The following is a 22,720-nucleotide window of genomic DNA, read 5'->3' on the forward strand; positions in this document are numbered from 1 at the left end:
AATGAGTCTTGATCATCAAACCGCTTCGATATGTGTGAAAAAGGCATGCGTCTAAATGATGGAGACGATAGTAGAGGATATTTTGAAAACTTATAGTCGGATGAAAATCGAACAAAAACGATACCCTTTTAAACTTTATCAATTCCTCAAGTAAATGTTGGCTACATAAAATATAATTTGAAACCAGACACATGCATCACCTATTTTCAAAAATGTCTTTCACTTTAAGATTATAAAACACGAACTGTGTAAAGTAGTTTTTACGTTTTTATGCGATAAGTAAAATTCGATGTTCTAAAAAAAGGGACCTGTCGTTTTTTCGATAGTAAATGATAAGCAACTTTATATATTAAATATGAAAAACATATATATTTTTACAGATTCACTTTATGGAAGTAAATATATTGTGTATCTCGTAATTTATAAAGGGAAAGAACATTCTGATTAACAATCTTTTTAATGTTTAGAAAACCTTTAATTCTGAATAACTTCTCCCACCTCAATCCCCATATACCAACACTTAAACTTATATGTATAGAGCAGCCCGGTCCTCCGGGCTGCAATAATATTAGTACTAGTGCCTGTTATAAAAAAAAGTTTGAATGCAAGCTTGCACTTCATAAACGTAAATGAAAGAATTTGAATATCATTTAGCCTCTGAATACTCGTGGATAAAAGCGCTAGATTTTTTTTTTAAAAATCATTTATTGCAAAGAGCATTTTAATTCAATTTGTAAGTAAAATATCTCTTACTTTGACAACTGTTTAGTTATTTTTTTAACATGAAATTCAGTCAAACACAATATACAACCAAATCTGGCTCACGTGGAATTTTAGTAAAAATTTTCATGTGCAATTCCTTGAAGTGTTACTCTTTGGTTCCAGATGACAAAGCTTGTAACAATGTAGTCTTTGTTTGTAAGGTATTTTAGAACTCGGTTTTAATTTCACTTCTGGTAATCCAACCTATACTCACAGTTCCCTTTCAAAAGATGAAAATCTTCAGAATCACCTATCAGTATATATACATTTAACATTCGAGTCAGCGGAGGCGAGTTTGATTTACCATACATATTCTAGATTCCAAAACTTCATAAAAATCCTAACAAACAAAGATATATTGCAGAGCTCAGTAAATATTCAACCAAGCCCTTATCCTTACTCCTCACCAAAATATCAACTGCTGTAAAGGACAAACTTCAGGTGTATTGTGCTACAACATATTCAAGGAGTCGGTGTAAATGTAGATTCTAAAAAAAACTCCAAAGAACTTTTGGAAAATTTGAAATTTCAAAACTTTTCAAACATAAATAGCATCAAAACATATTAATTTTCTACTCTTTAAACATTCATTTCTCACGATAAATTAAAGAGCGGGGTTTTTACATCATAGACAATTGCTTCCTCAATAGAAATAGAACTCATAGAAATTCATTTCTTGTAATTGGTCATCTACAAAATTACTTAATTAAAAATTATTCCGATTCTTCATAAAGTACTCTGAATTTGATATTAAAAGGATGCTGGAGTTCCTCATTCACAATATCTATGTAGTCTTTGAAGACCAACTCTTACAATAAACTGTAGGAATCATGATGGGTACTAACTCTGCTCCTTTATTAGCTGACCTGTTTTTATGTTCCTATGAAAAATAACTTATTGTTAAAAAAAACTTTAAAAAAACTTCTACATAAGACGAAAACTCTTGTTTTGGCCTTCAACTCAACATTTAGATATATCGACGACATTTTATCAATTACTAGTAACAATATTTACTTTCATTTATATGTCGACTTGATATATCCCAGTGAACTCGTAATTAAAGACACCTCAGAGTCTGCCACATCTGTTTCATATTTGGATGTTTTACTGACTAGAGATGATAATTGCCATCTATTAACTAAACTGTATAACAAACAGGATGACTTCAGCTTTTCCAATGTAAACTTTCCTATTGTATTTAGTAATATTCCAACATCACCTGCATATGTTGTTTATGCCTCTCGGCTGATTCGATAGGCAAGAGCATGCTCTGAGTACGATCAATTTTTAAAGAGAGGCAAGCTACCACAAATAGTTGATGCAACAAGGATTACAACAACATCGATCAAAGTCTTACTTTTTACAAATAATGACCTTGTTTGTAAATACAGCCTATCACTGGGTCGTATTTTGTCTGTCATGAAATATGCAGATATCGAACAGTAATCAAGCTCAAAAGTCCATTGAAACAAAACATATTAGGAGCAGAGCAAACATGGACCTCTAAAAACATCAGAGGTGGGATCAGGTGCCATGGAGGAGAAAGCATCCCCTGTCGACCGGTCACACCCGCCGTGTGCTACTTGTCATGATCGGACAAACGAAAAATTTGTAGACAAATTCAGTGTTTAAATAATTGTCTAACAATTTGAATGATAAACGTCAGACAGCATTCGACTTAATGATAGATTGTATTTGCTGACAAGATAATTGTATCGACCATAGAATTTGCGAAATGATGACTTTGAACGACACTGTTGAAATCCTTGCTGACATTCTTGTTTCATCAACTTATTTACCAATAGCTTGCCTCGTTTTAGAAATTGTTCGTATGTGGAGCATGCTCTTGAGTATCGAAACAACTGGGAGATATAAACCTCATATGCAGGTGATTAAGGGTATACTGCTACATAAGTAAGGGAAATTGACGATAGAAAAGTTGGAAGTTATCACGTTTATCATAGAATTTTGTTGTTAAGTTACAATTAACGTCTTTCATGATTCGTTTTGTTACTTAATTTGTGAGATTGGCCACTGCTCGTATTCTTCATCTTTTTTTCATTTACGTGAAATTTACATTTACATTCTGGTCTTTTTCTGTGCATTCTTTTCATGTACGTGAGGACATTTACCTATGTACAGCCTCCCTTTCTGATAAAGATGTCAGCGAAATTTATAGTATTTCGTCAATCTGAAAAAAAAAAATGTGAAGTTGTGATACTGAAAGGTCTGGGCAAGAGGATTAATTTCCATGCATACGACAGCAAATAAGTATAAAAAGGGAAAACAAAACATTTTATTAAAGGACAAAATGCAAATTACATAACCATTAGCGATTTTAAACCGAGATGTTGAATCACTGTCTACATTCCAATCGATATGGTTTTATCATTGCACCGAGGCCAAGCAGAAACTTAGCAATGCTTTTTACAGTTTTTTTTCAACAAACAAATGATTCTAAGAGGCGTTAATGTAGGGAAGTGTATTTTTAAAGTGCGCTAGATGACATTTCGTTCAAACATGGCAGAAGTTTATTGAAATGCAGAAATCACACGTTGATAATTACCTGTAGTACAAACAAATTGCATTTTAATTTTTGTCTCGTTCAAATATGTGAGATTGAATCCTACATTTTAATCAAGACTAAACCCGTTTTTAATATATCACAGGTTTGTATGAGATCTCGGGTACCAGCACAATGATTAGATGTATAGAAAGTTTAAATGTGCCAAGCCACGCTTGTTGGTTCCCTTTTGTTAGGCTTGTCATAGAGTCTGCACGTTTTGTATTGCATATTGAGGAAATGTTTATCAATACTTTCGGAAGAATTACTTACTTTATAAACAAATTGAATGACAATTTTTTCGCCTCAGAATTGAACGATATTAAAGAGGTCAGGATAGGGGAATTTATTACCCATTTACACGAAACAACATTGAAAATGAATAAATTCATTGCTATTGAGTGATACAGAAAAAACCATTTCATTAATATTCAAAACGTACTAAATAATTTAAAAAATATAATGATATATTTCATATCATAAATAACGTTCCCCAAAGATTACCCGCTAGAATAGTGTATACATTTATATACCATAAGGATTTTCAGTTATACACTGTTAATATATTTAAGTCATGGATGTAAATACTTGTGTAATGTTTTGCAAAAGGTGATTTTAAAACAATGAAATATATCGTAAAGATATTCGAATAAAACATCAAAATGGATATAATAAGAGCCGAAAAAGATAAATTAATATTCATTGAGAGAGTACATGGTAAGTGCTCAAAGTGAGGCGATCCACCACCTGTGTGGTATGATGGCTTATAATTAACTAGATTATGACGAGGTGGATCTTCTGAATACGAAAAAAAAACTCAAACATGGAGTTTACGAACGTGAATAGCAAGGATTTGAAATACTTCGTGAACCACAACAGAAAGGTACTGTATAGTAGTACACATATATCAATTATTATTAGCCATTACGTTTTGTATTTATGTAATGATGCAAGTGCTCGTTTGTAGTTTATTTTTATGGAGAGATTGATACCCTTGTCTCATTATCTTTACATGAAGACTTAAATTAATTCTAATGTTGATTACGTCAAGTTATACTATAACATTTAGGAGAATTATTTCGATTTACTCAATTTAAACAGAGTAAAACAATTATTCGGATGAAATAAAATCAATAAGAATAACACGACACGAACGAAGTAAAAAAAGCTCTTTGGTGTCATTTCTCAAAGATTAATTGTCGTTAAGGTCATTCATAAAACACTTGTAATCGGGAAAGTCGAATAAAGTCTGTGTCAGTAGTTTAGTTTCATTAGAACTTTCATTAAGTATACATACGGAGACAAAAGCCATGCTGGACACAGTGAATATTGTCAGACTGTGTGCTTAATATACCGATGGTCAAATGCACAATTCTTTGAGTTTCTCTCCTATTCTATTATTTTCCTTGCCAATGAATTTCTTCTCTTGAAAAAAACTTTCTGTTTTTAACCTGGTGCTGAAGCAATGAATACCAACACAAAGAACAGTATTATGTAGCAGTTCTTTTATTTGCTATAACCTTGAATGTAACATCACAGGCGACAATAAAGACATCTAGACCTGAAATTAAACAAAACCAATAAAATAGTAATATCACAAAATAGGTCGCTCTCATTTTCCTCTTTCGTGATATCTTTAGGATGCAGGAATAGTTTTCCAGGTAACAGTTTGTTAATAACGGCTTATTATCTCTTCTGGCTTTCATTTCATGGATTCCCTAATTATCAAACCACATTCAGAGCAGCACGCAACAGAGATCCATCAAATAGGAAACCTTTCGTTCACTGGTATTATGAAATAATTCAATATGAAAGATTTGCCTGAAACAGATTTAAAAAGAAAATTGTGCTTTTTAGATACATGTGAGGCTCTAGTGTCTATGGGTAACAAGTAAATTTCTTTCATTGAATGTGGATTAAAACGTTCCACTTGGCAAAGGATGATTTTTTACGCACAACGAATGGGTGAGGTGTCATTCTTTTGTGATAATATCTATTTAACACGTCAGTGAAGAATTAGATTCATTCAAGCAAAATAATTTTAAAAACTTTTGATGCTGTCATTGAATGTAAAATTTTATTTAATGAATGCTTTAAGGGACAAATTGAATGTGAAATACCTTTTTACCCTGATAAAATATCTGAAATAGCGAAAGTGTATTAAATTAAAAAAAAAATCGTATCATAATTTTGTTAAAATGAGGTTCTAAGTGACATAATATACATCTGAATTTCTCACTTCGTTAAATCAAAACCAAGAACCTCAGCAATCAAAATGTTGCGGGAAAGATGGCCCGGATTTGTAAGTAGATATTTTTTAAAACTTAATCTTTGGATAAATTGACTTCACTTTTTGAACGAGTTCTGAAGAGATATCCAAATAAAGCAACAAATATTTTTGCATTAAAAATACTTTTGAAAAAAGGAACATTTTTATGTATGACAGTTATTTTCATACATAAAATGTCTATATAGAATTAACTTGTTCAAAACTGTTCTAAATTCCAAAACAAATTACAAAACATTATCTTGCCGATTGAGGTAAGATAACATTTTTAGTAAACTAAAAATCGCCTCTTTATTTTAAATTAAAGTATTGTCTAGGTGGGGTATTTCTCTTCAATATTTGTAGCCTCTCAGAAATACACGTTGTATAAAAAAGCATGTAAGTTACTCTTTTTGGTATCTCTGTCTACTCTTTTGATAAAAGCGTTAACACTAGTTCATAGATTATCATGCATTCATTAGGTTATTAAACATTTTCGAGTATGTTGGCATTTTAGGTGCATTCTAGGTGGATAGAGGAAAGGTTTGTCTTTTGCATCAATCGATTTAATTTTAACTTCATAACATTCCCACTCTTCCAATTTAAACTCAAAATGTTTCACTCTGACTCCTGTCTAGAGACCAGTGGCAACTTTCAATACCCTTCTAGTTTATTTCAGCACATATCTCTTTTTTTTTTTTTTTTTTTTTTTAAAGAAAATTTTTCATGAAAACAAAACTTTAATCCGGAAACACTGATGACTGCAATGACTACTGGGTCTATTCAATGTCTGAGTAAATTGCACATGCTAATGATTATAACAATCATGTCATATTTAAACGCAAAGATTTATTCGGAGTGTATGCAGCAAAAACTTTTTATTACCTTTTTTACCTGTGTGTTTAATAGCATGTTTGGATGTTCACCTTTGGTAAATAATGCAAGGTTTCCAAGAGAGACGGGGACATCTTTAGTTGAAATTTACAGGGAGCAAACATTATGTAAATGATTTGAAAGCATCAGTATTTGAAACACAACAATAAATGATAGAAAGAACCTTAAAAGATGGATATCTTAAAGACAATTGGTAAATACACACCATTACGTACCGTTCGGTTCTCGATCCTGAGATGGGTGTCGTGTAATGGGACAGGTTCCCCTGTTTAACAACCAATTCCCCCGTGTGTTTTCTGTCACTATGCTTCAGTTGCCCGGGATATATTTACCGCTATCATGGAGTTCCCAACTTCTGGCGGGTTCCATGGTCAATACCAGAGTAAGTCTAAACCTTAAGTGGTTAAAAAAAATTTCTCAATTTGATTTGATATATTTACGGCTATCATGGAGTTCCCAACTTCTGGCGGGTTCCATGGCCAATACCAGAGTAAGTCTAAACCTTAAGTGGTCAAAATTTTGTTTTCAATTTGATTTAATAGTAATGTTAGCTTCTAGCCGTTTCGAATGTAACTCTTAAGATTTCAGAAATAAGCTTGAAAAATATTTAAAAATAAGGAGACGAACCGACATAGACACGGCATACCTTTTTCCTTCCTTAACATGAATATACATGTAAGTACTTGATTGCGACGTAGAACGCTTTTACATTGGTTTTTCAATAAATAATAACTAATTTTGTCCTTGATTTGTACTAATTTTTTTTTTTGCATGTGTACAAAAAAGCAGATATCTTTCGTACTGAAACATATAATCAAATTTTACTAACTCTATGCAGAAAACTATGCCTCCATGTATAATTATGGGATTTCATAAAATTGAGAATAAAGACAAAAATTTGTTTCAAGAGAAAAAGTTCGTTATGGATACTAATATTAGGCTTCTTTTCTTCCACGCAAATCTAGACTGATACAGCGGATTGCAATGAGCAGAAGTCATTTGTATTTTTATTGCTGTCATCAGAATTTATTTCACATCTTAGCAAGGCTGGCGTTTTTTGTTATCAAAGGTCGATAGACGTTTATAAGTATTTTATTTGTATTCCGTGTAATTTATTCTTCTCCTGATAATCAAATGCACATTATGGGGATCAGGCATCCACGTTGGACATCCCAGGACAATATCGGAATCAAATACTCTTAGATTCACTGCTGGAAACGAACCGGGCGCTACTAATACCACACAATCCCCCCGTTTCATTGTAAAAATTTATAGTAAGAATAACATCGGAATTATTTGTACGATCTGATTAATTCTTGGGTTTCTCATCTTTTCGTACAGTTTACCACTATGATTAAAAGGTGAATACACTTTATATTGCAGGTAGCCGGAATAACAGAAATGTACCAAAAGAAGAATCCGTCCCCGAATCAAAACAGAGATCGTTATAGAAACAATCTTCGAGAATCAGAAGACAATCTCAGACGCAGACGTTCGAAAGAGATAAGAAGCAGACGAGAGCTTGAACTCGAAGAAGATTTGGTGAAAACCGGAAGTGAGGACGAAAATGATAAAAATAAACGTAAGCCCAATAGGCGACGTAAATATGTCAAAAATAAAGAGGAGAAAACATACTCAAAATTAAATAAAGAAAGACGAGAGTGGAAAAATCAAAAGACTAGAAAGGAGGAGATGCTCCGATTTAATGATAGACAAAGAAAGAGACCGCTAGGTCAAGAAAAGCAATTTAAACAATATGGGAATATTAGAAGCGTGCCAAATCTTCGGGTGACATACTTAGGTTCTCAAGCGAGGGTGTCCGACGACTCGAGCGCAGTCCCATTACGGCTTCCAAAAAAGGATCTCCAAGATGATGGTCTTCCATATAAAACGTCAGTGACACGACATACTCAAAACACACACGATTTAGAAAAGCTAATGGATTCATATCGAGAAAGAAACCCCAAAAATCATTTATCTAATTCTATCTCCAACTCCGACATTAGTGGAGTCGAAGACCTAAAGGCAAAAGCACGAAGTAAAAGGGCTTCCATTTTAAATCGTGCCGAACGGTTACTTCATAGTCGGAGAATGAGGGAGGATTATTCCAGCGGGGAAGATGGAGACACTGAAAAAAGTGACAGAAATGACAACGTGGTTCACAAACGAAGAGTGGACTATCCTTCCAGTGATGACGATAAATATGTTATGGTGAAGACAACAGTGTCCCCATCGGACTCTGAAATACTTACTGACCTAGATGTAGCACTTCCGCCTATACCCCAGTTTGACTCGCCTTCCGGCAAATCACTGCCTTCCATGACAAAAGTAAGTGAGCAGTTTTAGTTTAATTCGCACATTACATGTTGCTTTTTTTTATACATTAAAGAGCATTTTTCGCTCTTTTTATCAAATTATGTAAACTTAATGCCAATTTGTATGCAAGGCAATGTTAAGATGAAACGCTTAAGCCACAAATTATGGTTCATAAATTAGCCATGGATAATTTATGAAATATATTCATTAGATAAGAAATAATTTTCATGTGAAGCCAAAATAAAACCACAACGAATATGTATATTTCATAATGAGAAAATACTTTTCCGTTCATACTTCTATTGTACCTGCAGCCTGAATTTTTAAAGAAAATATTAACATTATTTATGTGACTAAATCAACTTTATATTTTATTATTTTCATGATTTCACTTTGATACGTGAAAAGAAAACACAATCTTAAATTTTTATTATGCTGTAATTCAACTTGCAACAAATCAGTCATTGTCGTGATTCGTACACACCACCTTCCGATCACGTAGCGAGCGCTCTACCGATGTTTGGTTAGTTATACAATCCTTTCGTTTAATATGGAAGTCATAACAATTCAATTTTAAATAGTACTGATTATTTAAAGTATGTGAAAACATTCCACACTAAAGCAGATCTTCGTTGAAAAACAATTTATTTTACAACATGTACTTCTCTTTGAATTTAACTAAACACACTTGATTTTTAGTGAAGAGAATTTCAACAAATGGTATTCTAGCCCATGCAATGAAAGTGAATTGATAATTTAAAAAAGTTAAAAATGCTGTATTGATAATAAAAAAAAAAGTTTAAAATGCTGTTATTGAAGAAGAATTTTATTTTAAAATCAAATCGATTTCTTTACAAGGATTTTCAAATTGAAGAAAATGTAGAAATAGTTAGGAACATAAGCTGTTTATATTTTATTAGATAATTGTTTTACTGCTATCGCTTCATCTCATGTTGGGCAGGTGACGATGAACTATAGTTCTGACTTTGCATCAGCTGCATTAGAGCCATAAATATGCTAAACTGATCGATCATCAGAAAATAGATTTAATGACAGCCGCTTAAAGGTTATTAACACTCTTAGAATTAAATACATATGTAAAAAGTACCATGGATCAACTGTTATAAAGTTCTATTTTATCTTCCTTTCAATGAAATTTTAATATATAGCCCTAGAGTTATTTATTTAAGTTGTTGTACGTTGAAAACTAGAAACATGCGATGATATTATCGGAAAAAAAAAAATCACTAATTCTCTCTCTCACTTTCTCTCTCTCTCCCTCTCTTAAATTATTTATAACTTTTTGGTCGAATCGAACAATCCTTCATCATATAGGTAAAAGTAAACACAGTGTTAATACCCCTATGTGCGTCTTAAGGAAAGCAAAGAATGTCCAATGGATATTTAAAAAATTTTGAAACGCAGAGTTCAGATAAAATACGAACCGGAAAAGAAACAACAGTCAATTCACAATAAAGGGGATATTGACTAAATCTCCAAAGAATTCCCAATTTTTCTCCGCGGAAAACATTGCAATACAAGAGCAAACATAGATATGACAAAACATCTCCAAGAGGTGGAAAGCCCAGTGATACTCAAGGCTATCAAGCAATATCAGTCAGATGATTCTGTCAATATGACAGTGAAAACTTTGGAAATATTAGGCATTACCTAATTAGGTAAGGGAATTAATTATCATATATACACATGGGACTGAAATTGCAATTAAGGAAAATGAGCGATAACAGTGATTTGCCGATTACACACAGAGGTTCGGAGGAAGGAAGGGTTAATAGAATTCCTAAAATTGTCGTCTCTAGTCCGACCGACCTGCAAGAAAATATCATCGTTGAAAGTACATTTAAATCCAAAGATGGGGAGAGTAATATAAGGAGCAAGAACTCAATGTTAGCGAAACCTGCCCCTATTGACAAAGAAGGGCTTAAAAAGGCCAAGCTCAGGCGGACCAACGTTGTGAAAAGAGAAAATGAAGGAAGATGTATGACACCTAACTGGCAAAAAGAATTCGTTAAAAGACAAACTGTGAATCTAATTAATAAAGACAAATTTCGAAGTAAAATATCAGAGTCTATTCCGGAGTCAGAAGAGGTGCCAAAGAAATCCACCGTGAAGTCAAAAAGCAAAAGTGACCCAAACGATGCAGATAAAAGTTTAAAACTCACGAAAACGTGGAAAATGGAGTCAAAAGGAGGAATTGGGCATACTGTTCTAGAAAACAAGAAAACCTCTACGGTTAAGACAGAAACATTTACTAATGACTTGCAGACAAGTTCAAAGAAACAGAAAGGTTACAAAGATTTAAAAACTTTTATCAGCAAGAACACCGTAACTTCTAGAAACTCAAAAGCAGGGGATTTACATAGAGGCAATAAAAAAGGAGGTGAAATTGAAAGTAGGATGAAAAATAAAGATGTTGAAAACATCATGGCTGTCAAAGAAAGTGAAAATAAAAGTATCTCGGAAGCAAAAACAAACAGAGTCTTGAAGAATCAAAAAGGTAAAGGGATTAAAAACATTTCAAAGGGTTATTTGAATATTCCAAAATCAGAGGAAAATACGAATAAAAATTCCATTACAAACTTAGACCCTAACGAGAGACAAATTACTGAAAACATTGATGAACATGTAAAGAACCCGGTAACAAATTTCAATTCTTTCGAAAAGCGTAAGAAGTATGGAGATGATTTAAGACGGAGAATACGAAAGAAATGGAATATCGACGAATGCAATCGTCAACTGTTATACAGCCATGTGTATGGAAGAAGAGAAGAAAGTGTTAACAAAGTTCAAACTCTGGTCAAGGAAGAGAAGGACAAACGACAAGTATCCTTTTCCAATAATGGTTTACCAATTAGGTTTTCCAAATACACTGATAAGGATAATTCTTTTGCTCGCTATAACGATACTTCATCATTGAGCTCCCTTACATCGGCCGAAGAAAAACGTAAAATAGCAGCAATAGTAAAACCAATGCCTTCGAAAACACAGCCAATTAGTCATTCTATTGGTTCTAAGAGTAGTCGACCACATGTTCCGAGAAGCCCCACTTTTACAAAGGAAGCACCAGAAGTTCTACAGAATTATCAAGAAAGACGTCGCATGAAACATGTTCGTCATACCCAACTTGATCCTCAAAATGTCGATAGACATACCCAACTTGACCCACAGAATGTCGATACAAAATTGAAATATAAACCACACATTCATAGACGCGACAGTGCAAACGAGGCTGTACATCTGTACACTGAGGTGCACGTCCCTGTCAAAAGAGAATATCAAAAGAACTTTGATTCATTTGTGCTTTTGGATAAAAATTTTGACGATTCTGAAGATTTGAAAGAGAACTTTTCTGATGACAAAGTAATTTCCAAAAGTTCTCAAATCGGAAGCTATCTCTCATTAAGAAGGAAGGAAAACTCAAATTCACCTGTTCTAGAAATTGTGTTTCAGCCAAATATGGGAGAAATTGTTGTGACAGAACAAGAACAAAATACTTTTAGTGCAACAAGAGTGTATATGAAGTCAGGAACAGTTTCGGCTTTTCTCCATCGGAGCACCTCTGCACCTTCCCCTGAAAACCTATCTGACATATCTGAGATAGACGGTGTACATATGCAGAGAAGCAAGGTAATGTTCCGAGAATACATCCCTTTAATCTTTCACACTTCTTCTGGAATATCACCGATAAGCAATCTAAAACAAGTTATAGAAATAACATGTGCACATGTAAAAATATCAATTCAATTGTCTGTGCTGTAAGGAATTATATATGTTTGGTATATTCTTTTTCGAATTATCATTAAAATAAATCAAATCGGTACTAAGAAAATTTTTATCATCGAGCCTTTTACCTAGCTGGAAAAGACTGCACAACAAAAGAAGTTATCCCTCTTCGGTCTAAATATATGTTGCATGTATCAAAAACCAAAAGGGTTTAAGTAGGGAAAAAGTAATTAACAAAGATTAATTGTAGATAATCGAGCGAAAGTATATTTTTTACAAACGAATTATATTTTATTTAATCCTTCACGAAATTATCAATCTATTGGAAATCAAATCAAAGGAAAAGCACCGTTATGAAATCTTTCGTATTCCTTGGAGCAATTCCGATACCTTCAAAAGCCAATGAAAACACTGACGTTAGGTAAGGAAACTCATCCAATATTTAACAACTTCTTTCTTAATTGTACGGAACCTAATAAAACATGCTAAGGGCAAGGAATGGACACAGTAGAGGTTACAAAGCCGTCTCTCCCGTTACAGCTCAAAGGTGTTTATACCAACACACTAGAGTTTAACGAAAATCTGACCAAGAATCACTTTGACAGATGAAGACATTCTTTCCTTTTGTTTTAACAAAGAATGCATAAAATGGTGAACGTACAAGTCTAAGAAGGAAATGATGGATTAATTACCATATTTATTGTAATGAACACGCCGATGCCACAGTCAAGTGTTGGAAGTCGTCGAAACAGTCGTCGACTGTCCAGAAAGATGTCCACTGCTAACTGGTCAATCGACAGTCGAAGATATAGCATGGCAGATACTGCTTCACTGAAGAGACTCGATGAAAGCAGAGAAAGTGGAAATCAAGACAAAGTTAATCAGAGACGATCATCTCGATCTCTAACTCACTCGAAATCATCGAAACACATAGACCTCAGGCGCTTCACCGCGGACAATATTTTCGATGAATTTAATTCTGACAAAATTACAAATCGCAGAAAATTAATAAAAGAAAACGACATCAGACCTAGTGATACCTCTGCTATTTCTCTCACGGAACACGTCATTCCGGAAAACGGAGAATATTCTAATTGTGGGATATCCCCAAAGAGTTTATCGCTCCTGAGAAAAAATTCTACAGAGGAGAAACCTTTTACTCAGTCGACGTCAACTGGTTCACAAAATGACAGCGAAATGACTCTAGGCGACGTGAGTTGGTTATTTTTAACTTGCACATTTTGAAAAGTCAACTAAAATTCCAGAACACCGTCAATGATTTCTTCGTTATCAATTTAATCATAAGACAAGATACGGAAGTAAGTGTTGTACTGTATACCTAAACATCATTCTGTCTCAAGAAAAGAATAGACGAAAGTAATAAGCATGTGTCCTTCTTTTGCACTTCAATGACAAATGAAATTACAGATAGTGTTTTTTTATGATGTGAATTATGGATGAGAAGCGACCAGAAGATTATCCGGCTATCCCCTTATCTGTTTATCCCCTATTTACTGGTAGTCATGGATATTACTCATTTTATGCTTGTCGGGAGCGATATATGTCCCTTATGGACTTTAGATAGCATTTCATTGAAAATTAATTACTTCCTACGCCGAATTTTTCAGTCTGTAACCACGCTAGTGCTTCCAATATAAAAGATCATATTTTTAAAAAATCTAGTTATCGTTCAAAAATTTATCTGTTCAATGAAGAATATCTTAAGATATAATTATTTAAATCGAGTTTTATGTGAAACTTCACAGCAAAATTTGACTTTAAATAACAATTCAGAAGACTTTCACGGAATCAATTTTCATCAGAAAAGTTTTTTTTTATAATTTACAAACCATATCCTCTGCAGAATTAGTCAAGCCCTGGTAACCGAGATAATTAGGGAATTCTGTATTTTATTACATTATATTGATCTATATATTGGTTTCATTAGTTATGCATGAATGACACGACTTCATACTTCCAGTTTCTAGTCATATATACTATAGTAGATAGACGATTGATTTTTCTAGAATTGCGTACTGTAGTGCAGGTCTATAAAATTTCTGCACAGTAAATTGGCTGAATCAATATGTTACACTATACATACATGTATAAAGTAATTACACCTAACCTTAACCCCACCCTTTAATCCAAAAATTGCAACAACACACGCATTTTGGAAAACTGCATGCTAAAATTTGGAACCATTATTTGTTTTCATATATTTTGAGAGTTAATAACAGAAGTAATAGGAGTATCAATGAATATCTGATTCTGTAAGTAAACAGCAAAAGTAAGGCCTAAGGACTACAGCTGTCACTTAAAATTTCTGAATTGAATATTACCAATGATCTTTAGACCTTACCCTGGAGGGTTATAAAAACTAATGAATTTTAACACTGATAATATTCAAGAGTGTTGGGTGTCAGACTAACAACCTAATCATATTTATAGACCGACACAGGGTACAGTATGCAGGTCTAAGTTATATAATCTGTATCCCCACCCCCACCCCACCCCCAAATTACATTGTCATTTAGTAGCAGAATTAATATTATAGCCTAAGAGTACAATATTTCCATCACATCTTTTAAACCTTCGTAATACGAGATGAAGTCAATTGATTTCTAATGTTATCTAACTCACATCAGAAGGATACCTTGAAATTTCATATATATATATATATATATATATATATATATATATATATATATATATATATATATATATATATAACATCTCATCTTTTTTTCATACATGTATCTTATAAAAAACACACCTTCCAAGATTTTCGACTTTAAGAACAGACTCATATTTATAAGGCTTTTTGATAGGAATGGCTTTTAATACCAGAGTTGTTCGCCTTTTCATTCTTCGTACAAACAATGATTTATATTTATAGTGTGTCAATCTGCGTCCATTCATAAAATGCTTTGATGGTTTTTAATTATCTCTATCCTTTTTTCAAATGGCAAGTCATTAAACATTCATTGTTTGTCGGCAAAATGAAATTTTTAATATCATATGAAGATAGAATTTTCAAGATACCTTTATACAAGACACTGTGCTAGTCTTATTGTTCGATTAAGAAAATCCTTGCAGAAACCTAAAGATGGGATATTCCCTTGTAAGTAGCCTTGGTGGAAACTCAAGTACGCATTTTAAAAAAAATTCACATCCTGTCGTATTGAATAAGTCAAAATGGAAACTCCACAAAATTATGCATTTTCTCAGTATTCTGTTACGGTTACATTGTAACAGATGACCATTTTCTTTTTTAGCATATTTAAAAATTCTACAAATAATTACGTGCAAACAGTTTAAATATCACACCAAACAAGGGTATGTAAATTTAGTCTTGCTCTTGATCTTGTCACAATGCTTCCTCTTCCCCTGATCAAACTTTAAGGACATACGCAACATAGTTTGAACTTTATTGTCTTTTTCCTTGGAGTTGAAGAGTTCCAATACTTAAAGGAACTGTGTGCTAAATTTTAATGTCTATATATGTTATTGTACACTTCTTCTAAAACAAGTTTGGATAAACAAAACATCTAGAATATATGTTTAGTAATTTTTGTATATTTTTCTTTGAATTATACAAGAATTTTCATCAATTGATATCTTTTCAAAACCCCTGGTAATGCATGCTGATATTTTGTCTACGAACATCTGATAGCACTATAATCTTAAATTAAGAATATCTCGAAAAAGTATCAGTAGGTAAGGTACGTTGCGTATGTCCTTAAAGTGACACATTAACAGAGCAGATTTCAAGCTACATCTCCATATCAACTACGTACTCGTAAACCTATTAAAGAAAGGCGTCCCAACAGACGAAGATTTAAGGTCATTTTGTAGTGTTTTGCAGTTCCTTACGTGACTATGTCAGGTTTTTAAAGCTTTATCATGTTGTAGTGTAAAAAATACTATATCGAAAAACTTGTACTATCATATATTTAATGCATGAGTATCACGGGAAAAAACTTCCAATTTGAAAGCATTTCTCTTGCCGAAACTAAGGTTTGAAATACACAAAAGTTGTCGCTTCACTATAATCCACAAAGTTTAGATGATTAGTTACTGAGGCATAAGAGAACTATGACGACAAAGTCAGCTAGTTAATGAAATATTTAGAAAAAAGTAGCTAAATAAAAGAGTACTCTATGAATAAAAGAGAACTCTATGATTCGCTAAGCCAGTGTCTCCCAGCATCATATCCAGTACACAGTCAAACCAAGGCCTCTACCTTTGCATAATTAATTTTGATATCATTGAGATATGGCAGTATCTTCGCTCTTAGAATTCATGGATATTAAGCGTGATAATTTCTAGAACTCATCATACAAACATGGCAACGAAGCGCTCGAAGAAGCCTCTGACTAAAACAATGAAGGCGAACGAGAAAAGTAAGAAGACTTCGCGTGTCGGAACAACAACAAAGGTACATGTATTCTTGATTGACTTCCAGTACCATTTTCATTAGACCTCAGATGCATGCAATGTTAAGACAGATTTTCTCTACTCGTTCAAATTCGATTTGATCTACCTTCTGCAATTTTCATTATTTTAAATTTAAAAAATAATATTATCCCTAAAATTATAGTATTTTTCATAATTTTTCTAATCAGAAATTTTGTTTGAAATGCGTTAAATTGATTTATTACAAAAGTTGAAAAAATAAAGACAACAAGGATTTAAAAAAAAATAAACTGAAAATTAATAATTCATGATAATTCAACAAAGCAAAAGATAATTAACAAAACTGAGCTATATAGGATTATTATTTTTTTTGAATACTGTTGCTAAGGAAGTAAGGATGATGAAAACAAGAGTCCCGCTCCGTCAGTTTTTCGCGGTCTTTAAAGTGACGATGCTTCGTGACAGTCTCCGTTGTAGTCCGTGTGTGTAGGACGGTGATAATAATGTTTAAAGGAAATACTATAACACGGAGATATCAAAGCGAAAGGAATCTTAAAACTGCTAACCTTAAAGATAGGGATGATCATGTACACGAACAAGAGGCGCAAGTGAGTAGTAAAAAATATTGTAAAAATGATTTATTTTAATGATATAAAAAAATAAACAATTTTAAACGTGGCTCAGTATAATTATCATATACCTGAAGACGGTCGAACATCAAGAACTAGAGGCACTTTTATCTCTCAAATCATTCCATAAAATTAAAACAAAATATGAGCATTGCGACAAAATAAATTTATTGCAGGTCGTAGACCATCATGTAATGTTAAACTTAAGAAAAACTCTAGTATAAAATGTCAGCAACAACAAAAATCCCAGAAAGTTGAACTTTTTGGGGTTGAAAATAAGAAAAGCACTATGATCAATGATAAAACCCTATAGTGCTTGTTTAAAAAAATACATTCAACTTAACTGCGTTCAATACCTTCGTTTTTCTCCTGAACTCTCAAATGACTGTACCTGAGGCAAACTCGTAGAAGAGTCTAAAACCAATTAACCCTAATAGAAGGAAAAAATACAGATCTGTAAAGTCTATAATCATTAAATGAATTCAATCATTTCAAATATATTAATTATTATTATGGTATTAATTATGGTTTTCAATATATTTTCACTTAAGTATTATAAAACACTGTGGTTCTGTAAAAGGCCGGGTTCTTTCTATAATCTATATACGTTATTGAGAAATACATCAAAAAATAAAATGATGTTTAATCTAAATGATACTGTATGCGACACTTTGAGAATTCGTCGTGGGCATCGCTGGATTTAAGCTGATGAATGTAACAGAAATCTTGTCTTTAACCCAGTCCCCATGGAACTGTTTTAAGTTTTATTTTGTTTTTTAATCAGTAGATGTTTTTGAATGTGCACAGATCAAAAGTTGGAACCTTTCAAAGGGTCGAGCAACGTAAAATTGGAATTACTGGGGAATAGTAAATATTTTCAAAAACATGTATTATTGAACGCTTCCTCAGCAGATTGTAAAAACAATGAAATACGGGATACTATTCTTAATCCCACTGATATAGAATTATTCTACTCCGAATATCTCAAAGTCTGACAAAGTCAACGATTTTCAAATATTTAAATTGAAAACCAATTCTATTAAATATGTACTACTATAAATAGAATACAATTTGTTTCTATAGCGACATTTCTTACCTTTGTTATTTTTCTCTTAAAAAGGATATTTTTACCTTAGAAATAAGGATGAAGGTTTTCTTTGGCAAAATATCATCTTTATTCATTCAAAATAATATTATTGCCTACAAAGATATTTCTTGATAGAGTCCAATGTGTAGCGAAATACTTTAAATCAAGAAAACCTCGCTCAGTAAACTTTTGGTTACGAACATAATTAAGAGGGTACAGCAATTAAAAGTATTGAAAAGATGCATACCATCGTAGATGGAAATGTTTATCTGGGTAAAAAATGCTTCTTTGATGAGTATAATCTCTTAAAAGAGCTAATTCTTTTCCTAAACAATTATCTATTAAAAAAAAAAATATATACAGAACGAAGAAAATATTCAGATGCATGTTACTTCATGTTAGCCAAGGCAGTTTGAACATAAGTTTAACTCCCAAACCCGGAGTCGAATACAATTTTGAATGCATTCTATTAAAATAATATCCAGAATTACTAATTTTTCTATTTGTGATTAAAACTGACATAATTTATTTTCAAAAAAAAAAAATGAAAATAATTTTTTTTTCCATCAAAACGATGGCACGATAAATGACAATCTGCATGGCATTTGCATGCAGCAACAGTCACATGCTTATTGTTTACACTGATTATTCAGCAATTTATGTTCAAAGTATATTTGTTGTTGGGTAGAAAAAAATGAAAAACGTTACATGTTTTATATGTAGTTGCAAAACTGGTAAAAACTTCAGGAGAAAAATCGCATCATTCGAATGGCAGTACCCATTCATGCTCCGTTTGAAATCCACAATTTCTTTTAGTTTAAAAAAAAATCCCAAACCGATAAAAAGAATCATTCCCAATCGTTAAGAAAAATCCCTAAGTCTTTCAGTGTTAACTATTTTAATAATGTCTTCAATTATATATCCAGGATTGACTTTATTTTCCTTGTAGAAACACCTTAATTTTATTTCCATGACATAATTAGTTAAAGATAAAAAATAACAGAAATTGGACTTACCCTACAGTTTACAAAGCAGTTAAAATATCCATTTCTCAGTTACGCCTTGTCAGATGTAGCGTGATTATTTGTAGATTACTTCCAAAATATATTTAAGAGAGATTAAAAAAACAGAAGTAATTTCCAGCCACTGACATAAACTTTTATCCAATGGCATACTATAATATCGTACTAGCTGCATAATGCATACAGTAATTCCTCTACACAAAAGGCATGAAATAATGCAGGGAATGCAGAAGAATATACCTTATCCTCGTGACTGACTTGGCATTTTCCTTTTTAGAGTGAAATTCCAGTCTACAGTGACGATGAATATGAGGTGTACCCAGCACAAAGGCCTCATACCGATACATTCAGGGAGTATCCCCCATTCGTGATGGGAAGATATGAACAGTCCAAAATGAATTCAGACTTCAACGAAAAAATTGAAGTACATAGAACAACCGACAGGAAGGGAAAGAGAGTGACCTTCTTTAGGAATGGGGATAAAGATTTCAAAGGAGTAAATGTTTGCATTAATCCTAAACAATTCCTGAACTTTGAGGCACTTCTTGTATATCTGAATGATCGAATTGAAACAACGTCTGGAGTAAGGTATGTGTTTTCCTTACCAGATGGAAAAGAAATTAAGAGTGTGACTACATTTCAGCAAGGGAGGTCTTACATTGTGTCCTCAGTTAAAAAGCCTGTTCTTGACATCCCATATGGTCAATCCAGAGAGCAGTTTTGGAACAATCGTAAACCCTCGGGAGGTCGTGTTCGAAAGAGTGAAGTCGAGTTATTCAAAAGATCAGAGTCGCCGAAAAACGCTCCTAAAAATAAGCCCAGAGTGATCACTGTTATAAATAATGAGTATAGGGACAAAAGAGAGAAGTTCTACATTAATCCCAACACTAGGCATAACTTTGAGGATTTACTGCTTACCATGGGGGACATGACAAATATTGATATACATGCTTTGTATACTGAAAAACAACCTCATAGAAAGGTAAATATACTATTGAGATCATCACTTAATTCTAGCTCTGAATATTCATAAAATTCTAAATTTACAGAATATAGTGGAACAACGTTAACGTTCATGATGTATTCATTTTCAAAGACTTTTTTACATCAATTTGGCAAAATGTAGGTAGTTTATAATATCTTCCTGAAAAAGTGATCTACAGTTAATAACTTTGGACTATGAGAATGAATTCATTTCTATCACTTCTAGTCTAAGTATGTTATGGAGATTCTGTATATGCAGTTCCTATGATGAGAGGAGCTTTTGTTAAATCTTAACCATTTCACAGGTTGAGAGTTTCAGCCAATTATTCAATGAGTTTAAAAACCAAGAAAATTTTATTGCCTGTGGACCAGAATTGGTACCTCTAAAACCAGAAAATGTTAAACGTCCTGCTCCAAGCAGCAACTCAGGAAGTGATTCTATGAGTGTGGCGAGCCGAATGAAAAAGTTTCACAAAGCAACCGATGGAGGTAACACATATATGAAGTATCTCTTTCTCTCTCTCTCTCTCTCTCTCTCTCTCTCTCTCTCTCTCTCTCAGAGGAAGAGAGCGTAATAGTACTACATTCCTATTCCCACTTTGGAGCTAAATCTGTTTGCAAAATGTCACAGCACAATATATCGTAAATCTTAATAGATTAATGAAGAATTTCAATAAAAGATTCGGAAAATAACAACAAAATACACTCACTATATTACGAGCATTTATGGAGTAGCATTAAAATTTGATGTACCGATCAAATTCAAGGCACAATGCTTTGAAATTTTAACCATGGAAATTAAGTCTATTCAAAACCACATATCATGCATAGAACTTTCATTTAAATATAGTTTGCAATATATCTTGATTATATTACACAGAGTTGGACGAAATTGATGAGTATGGCATGCAGCATTCTCCCTCCCCTCAGGAGGGTATACTGAATGGAGTACCTGTTAACGGGTATCAGGAACCAATCTCAGCCAGACACAGCGAGGAGGACGACAGCGTTAAGTTCACCATACGAGGCAGAGTCAGAGGTTAATAGTCCATACTTCCTCTAAGCAATGATATGTGTAATAACTTGTAATTAACGTTTTGTTATGAAACGTATTGAAGAAAAAAACAATTTCCCCGTAGATTCCCATGCTTTCAAAATTATTTCGAAAAATGCTAATTCCAAAATATACATCTATTAATGCGTTATTGACTATTTAAAACTTTCTGCAACATGTTTTGAATTTTAGCCATAATAATACGTTTTGTTTTGGCATTCAGAATATTTCCCACCCTCCATTACCTATCCTGACGATGATGGACAACGACCCGACAAAAAGCTGAAATTGGAATGGATGTATCCTTATCTCGTTAATCTGGATAAATGGATAAAGATTAGTACCATACTGAAAAAATACTAACTTATATTATTGCTTAAGTAGACCTTGACCTTTATCTTAGTTACGGTTTCCATGCACGTGAGGGTTGTAAAAGTGTGGTCGTCTTTAGAACAGGCGAACTTCTGTATTATGTAGCGGCTGTCGCCGTCTTCTTTAGAAGGAATGACGAAAGGGGAGACACCCAGCGACATTATTTGGGTCACACGGAAGACATTTCATGGTAGGACCTCTTCTGTATTTAGAAGGTATTCGTGTTAAAATAAAAGATAAATATAGATGTTACTGAAAAGGATTGAACATCGAGTTTTATTTGCAGCCTCGAACTACACCCTTCGGAGAACTGGGTGGCTTCAGGACAAATAGCTGGAAAGGAAAACCCAGTAAGTACCTACAGTTAATCCTACTTATTACGGACAGTATTTAATTACCTAGTAATTACAGTTAATCCTAATTATTACGGACAGTATGTAATTACCAAGTAAATAACTACAGTATATTCTTATTATAAAGAACAATATTTGCTTTTATGGAAAGACGCCACAGACCTTGCATATATAATTATAAACAATGGTCGGGAACTACGACGTACAAGCATAATGGAACACAAAATAGCTTTCTTTTTGCTAAGAATACATTTT

At 33.0% G+C, this 22,720-nt stretch overlaps 1 protein-coding gene across 4 annotated transcripts in view; it reads left to right on the forward strand.

The window, feature by feature from the left end:
- The first annotated feature begins 4,098 nt into the window (after window positions 1-4,098).
- Window positions 4,099-22,720, forward strand: part of LOC133206199 (echinoderm microtubule-associated protein-like 1) — a 25,517-nt gene continuing 6,895 nt past the window's right edge. For 2 of the 4 annotated variants that reach the window (XM_061342139.1, XM_061342140.1), the window contains exons 1-8: window positions 6,713-6,867; window positions 7,869-8,813; window positions 19,980-20,684; window positions 20,992-21,175; window positions 21,567-21,725; window positions 21,964-22,039; window positions 22,144-22,302; window positions 22,399-22,462. In XM_061342139.1, the coding sequence (XP_061198123.1) occupies window positions 6,736-6,867; window positions 7,869-8,813; window positions 19,980-20,684; window positions 20,992-21,175; window positions 21,567-21,725; window positions 21,964-22,039; window positions 22,144-22,302; window positions 22,399-22,462 (2,424 nt within the window). In that variant the 5' untranslated portion in view covers window positions 6,713-6,735. Of the gene's footprint in view, window positions 4,209-6,712; window positions 6,868-6,920; window positions 6,976-7,868; window positions 8,814-19,979; window positions 20,685-20,991; window positions 21,176-21,566; window positions 21,726-21,963; window positions 22,040-22,143; window positions 22,303-22,398; window positions 22,463-22,720 lie in introns of those variants that run through there. The other 2 variants (XM_061342141.1, XM_061342142.1) reach the window with 2 other exon arrangements.

The sequence above is a fragment of the Saccostrea echinata genome, unplaced genomic scaffold (assembly GCF_033153115.1).
Source record: "Saccostrea echinata isolate AGI-Se365-2 ecotype Australia unplaced genomic scaffold, CSIRO_AGI_Sech_v1 ptg000054l, whole genome shotgun sequence".
Taxonomy (NCBI): domain Eukaryota; kingdom Metazoa; phylum Mollusca; class Bivalvia; order Ostreida; family Ostreidae; genus Saccostrea; species Saccostrea echinata.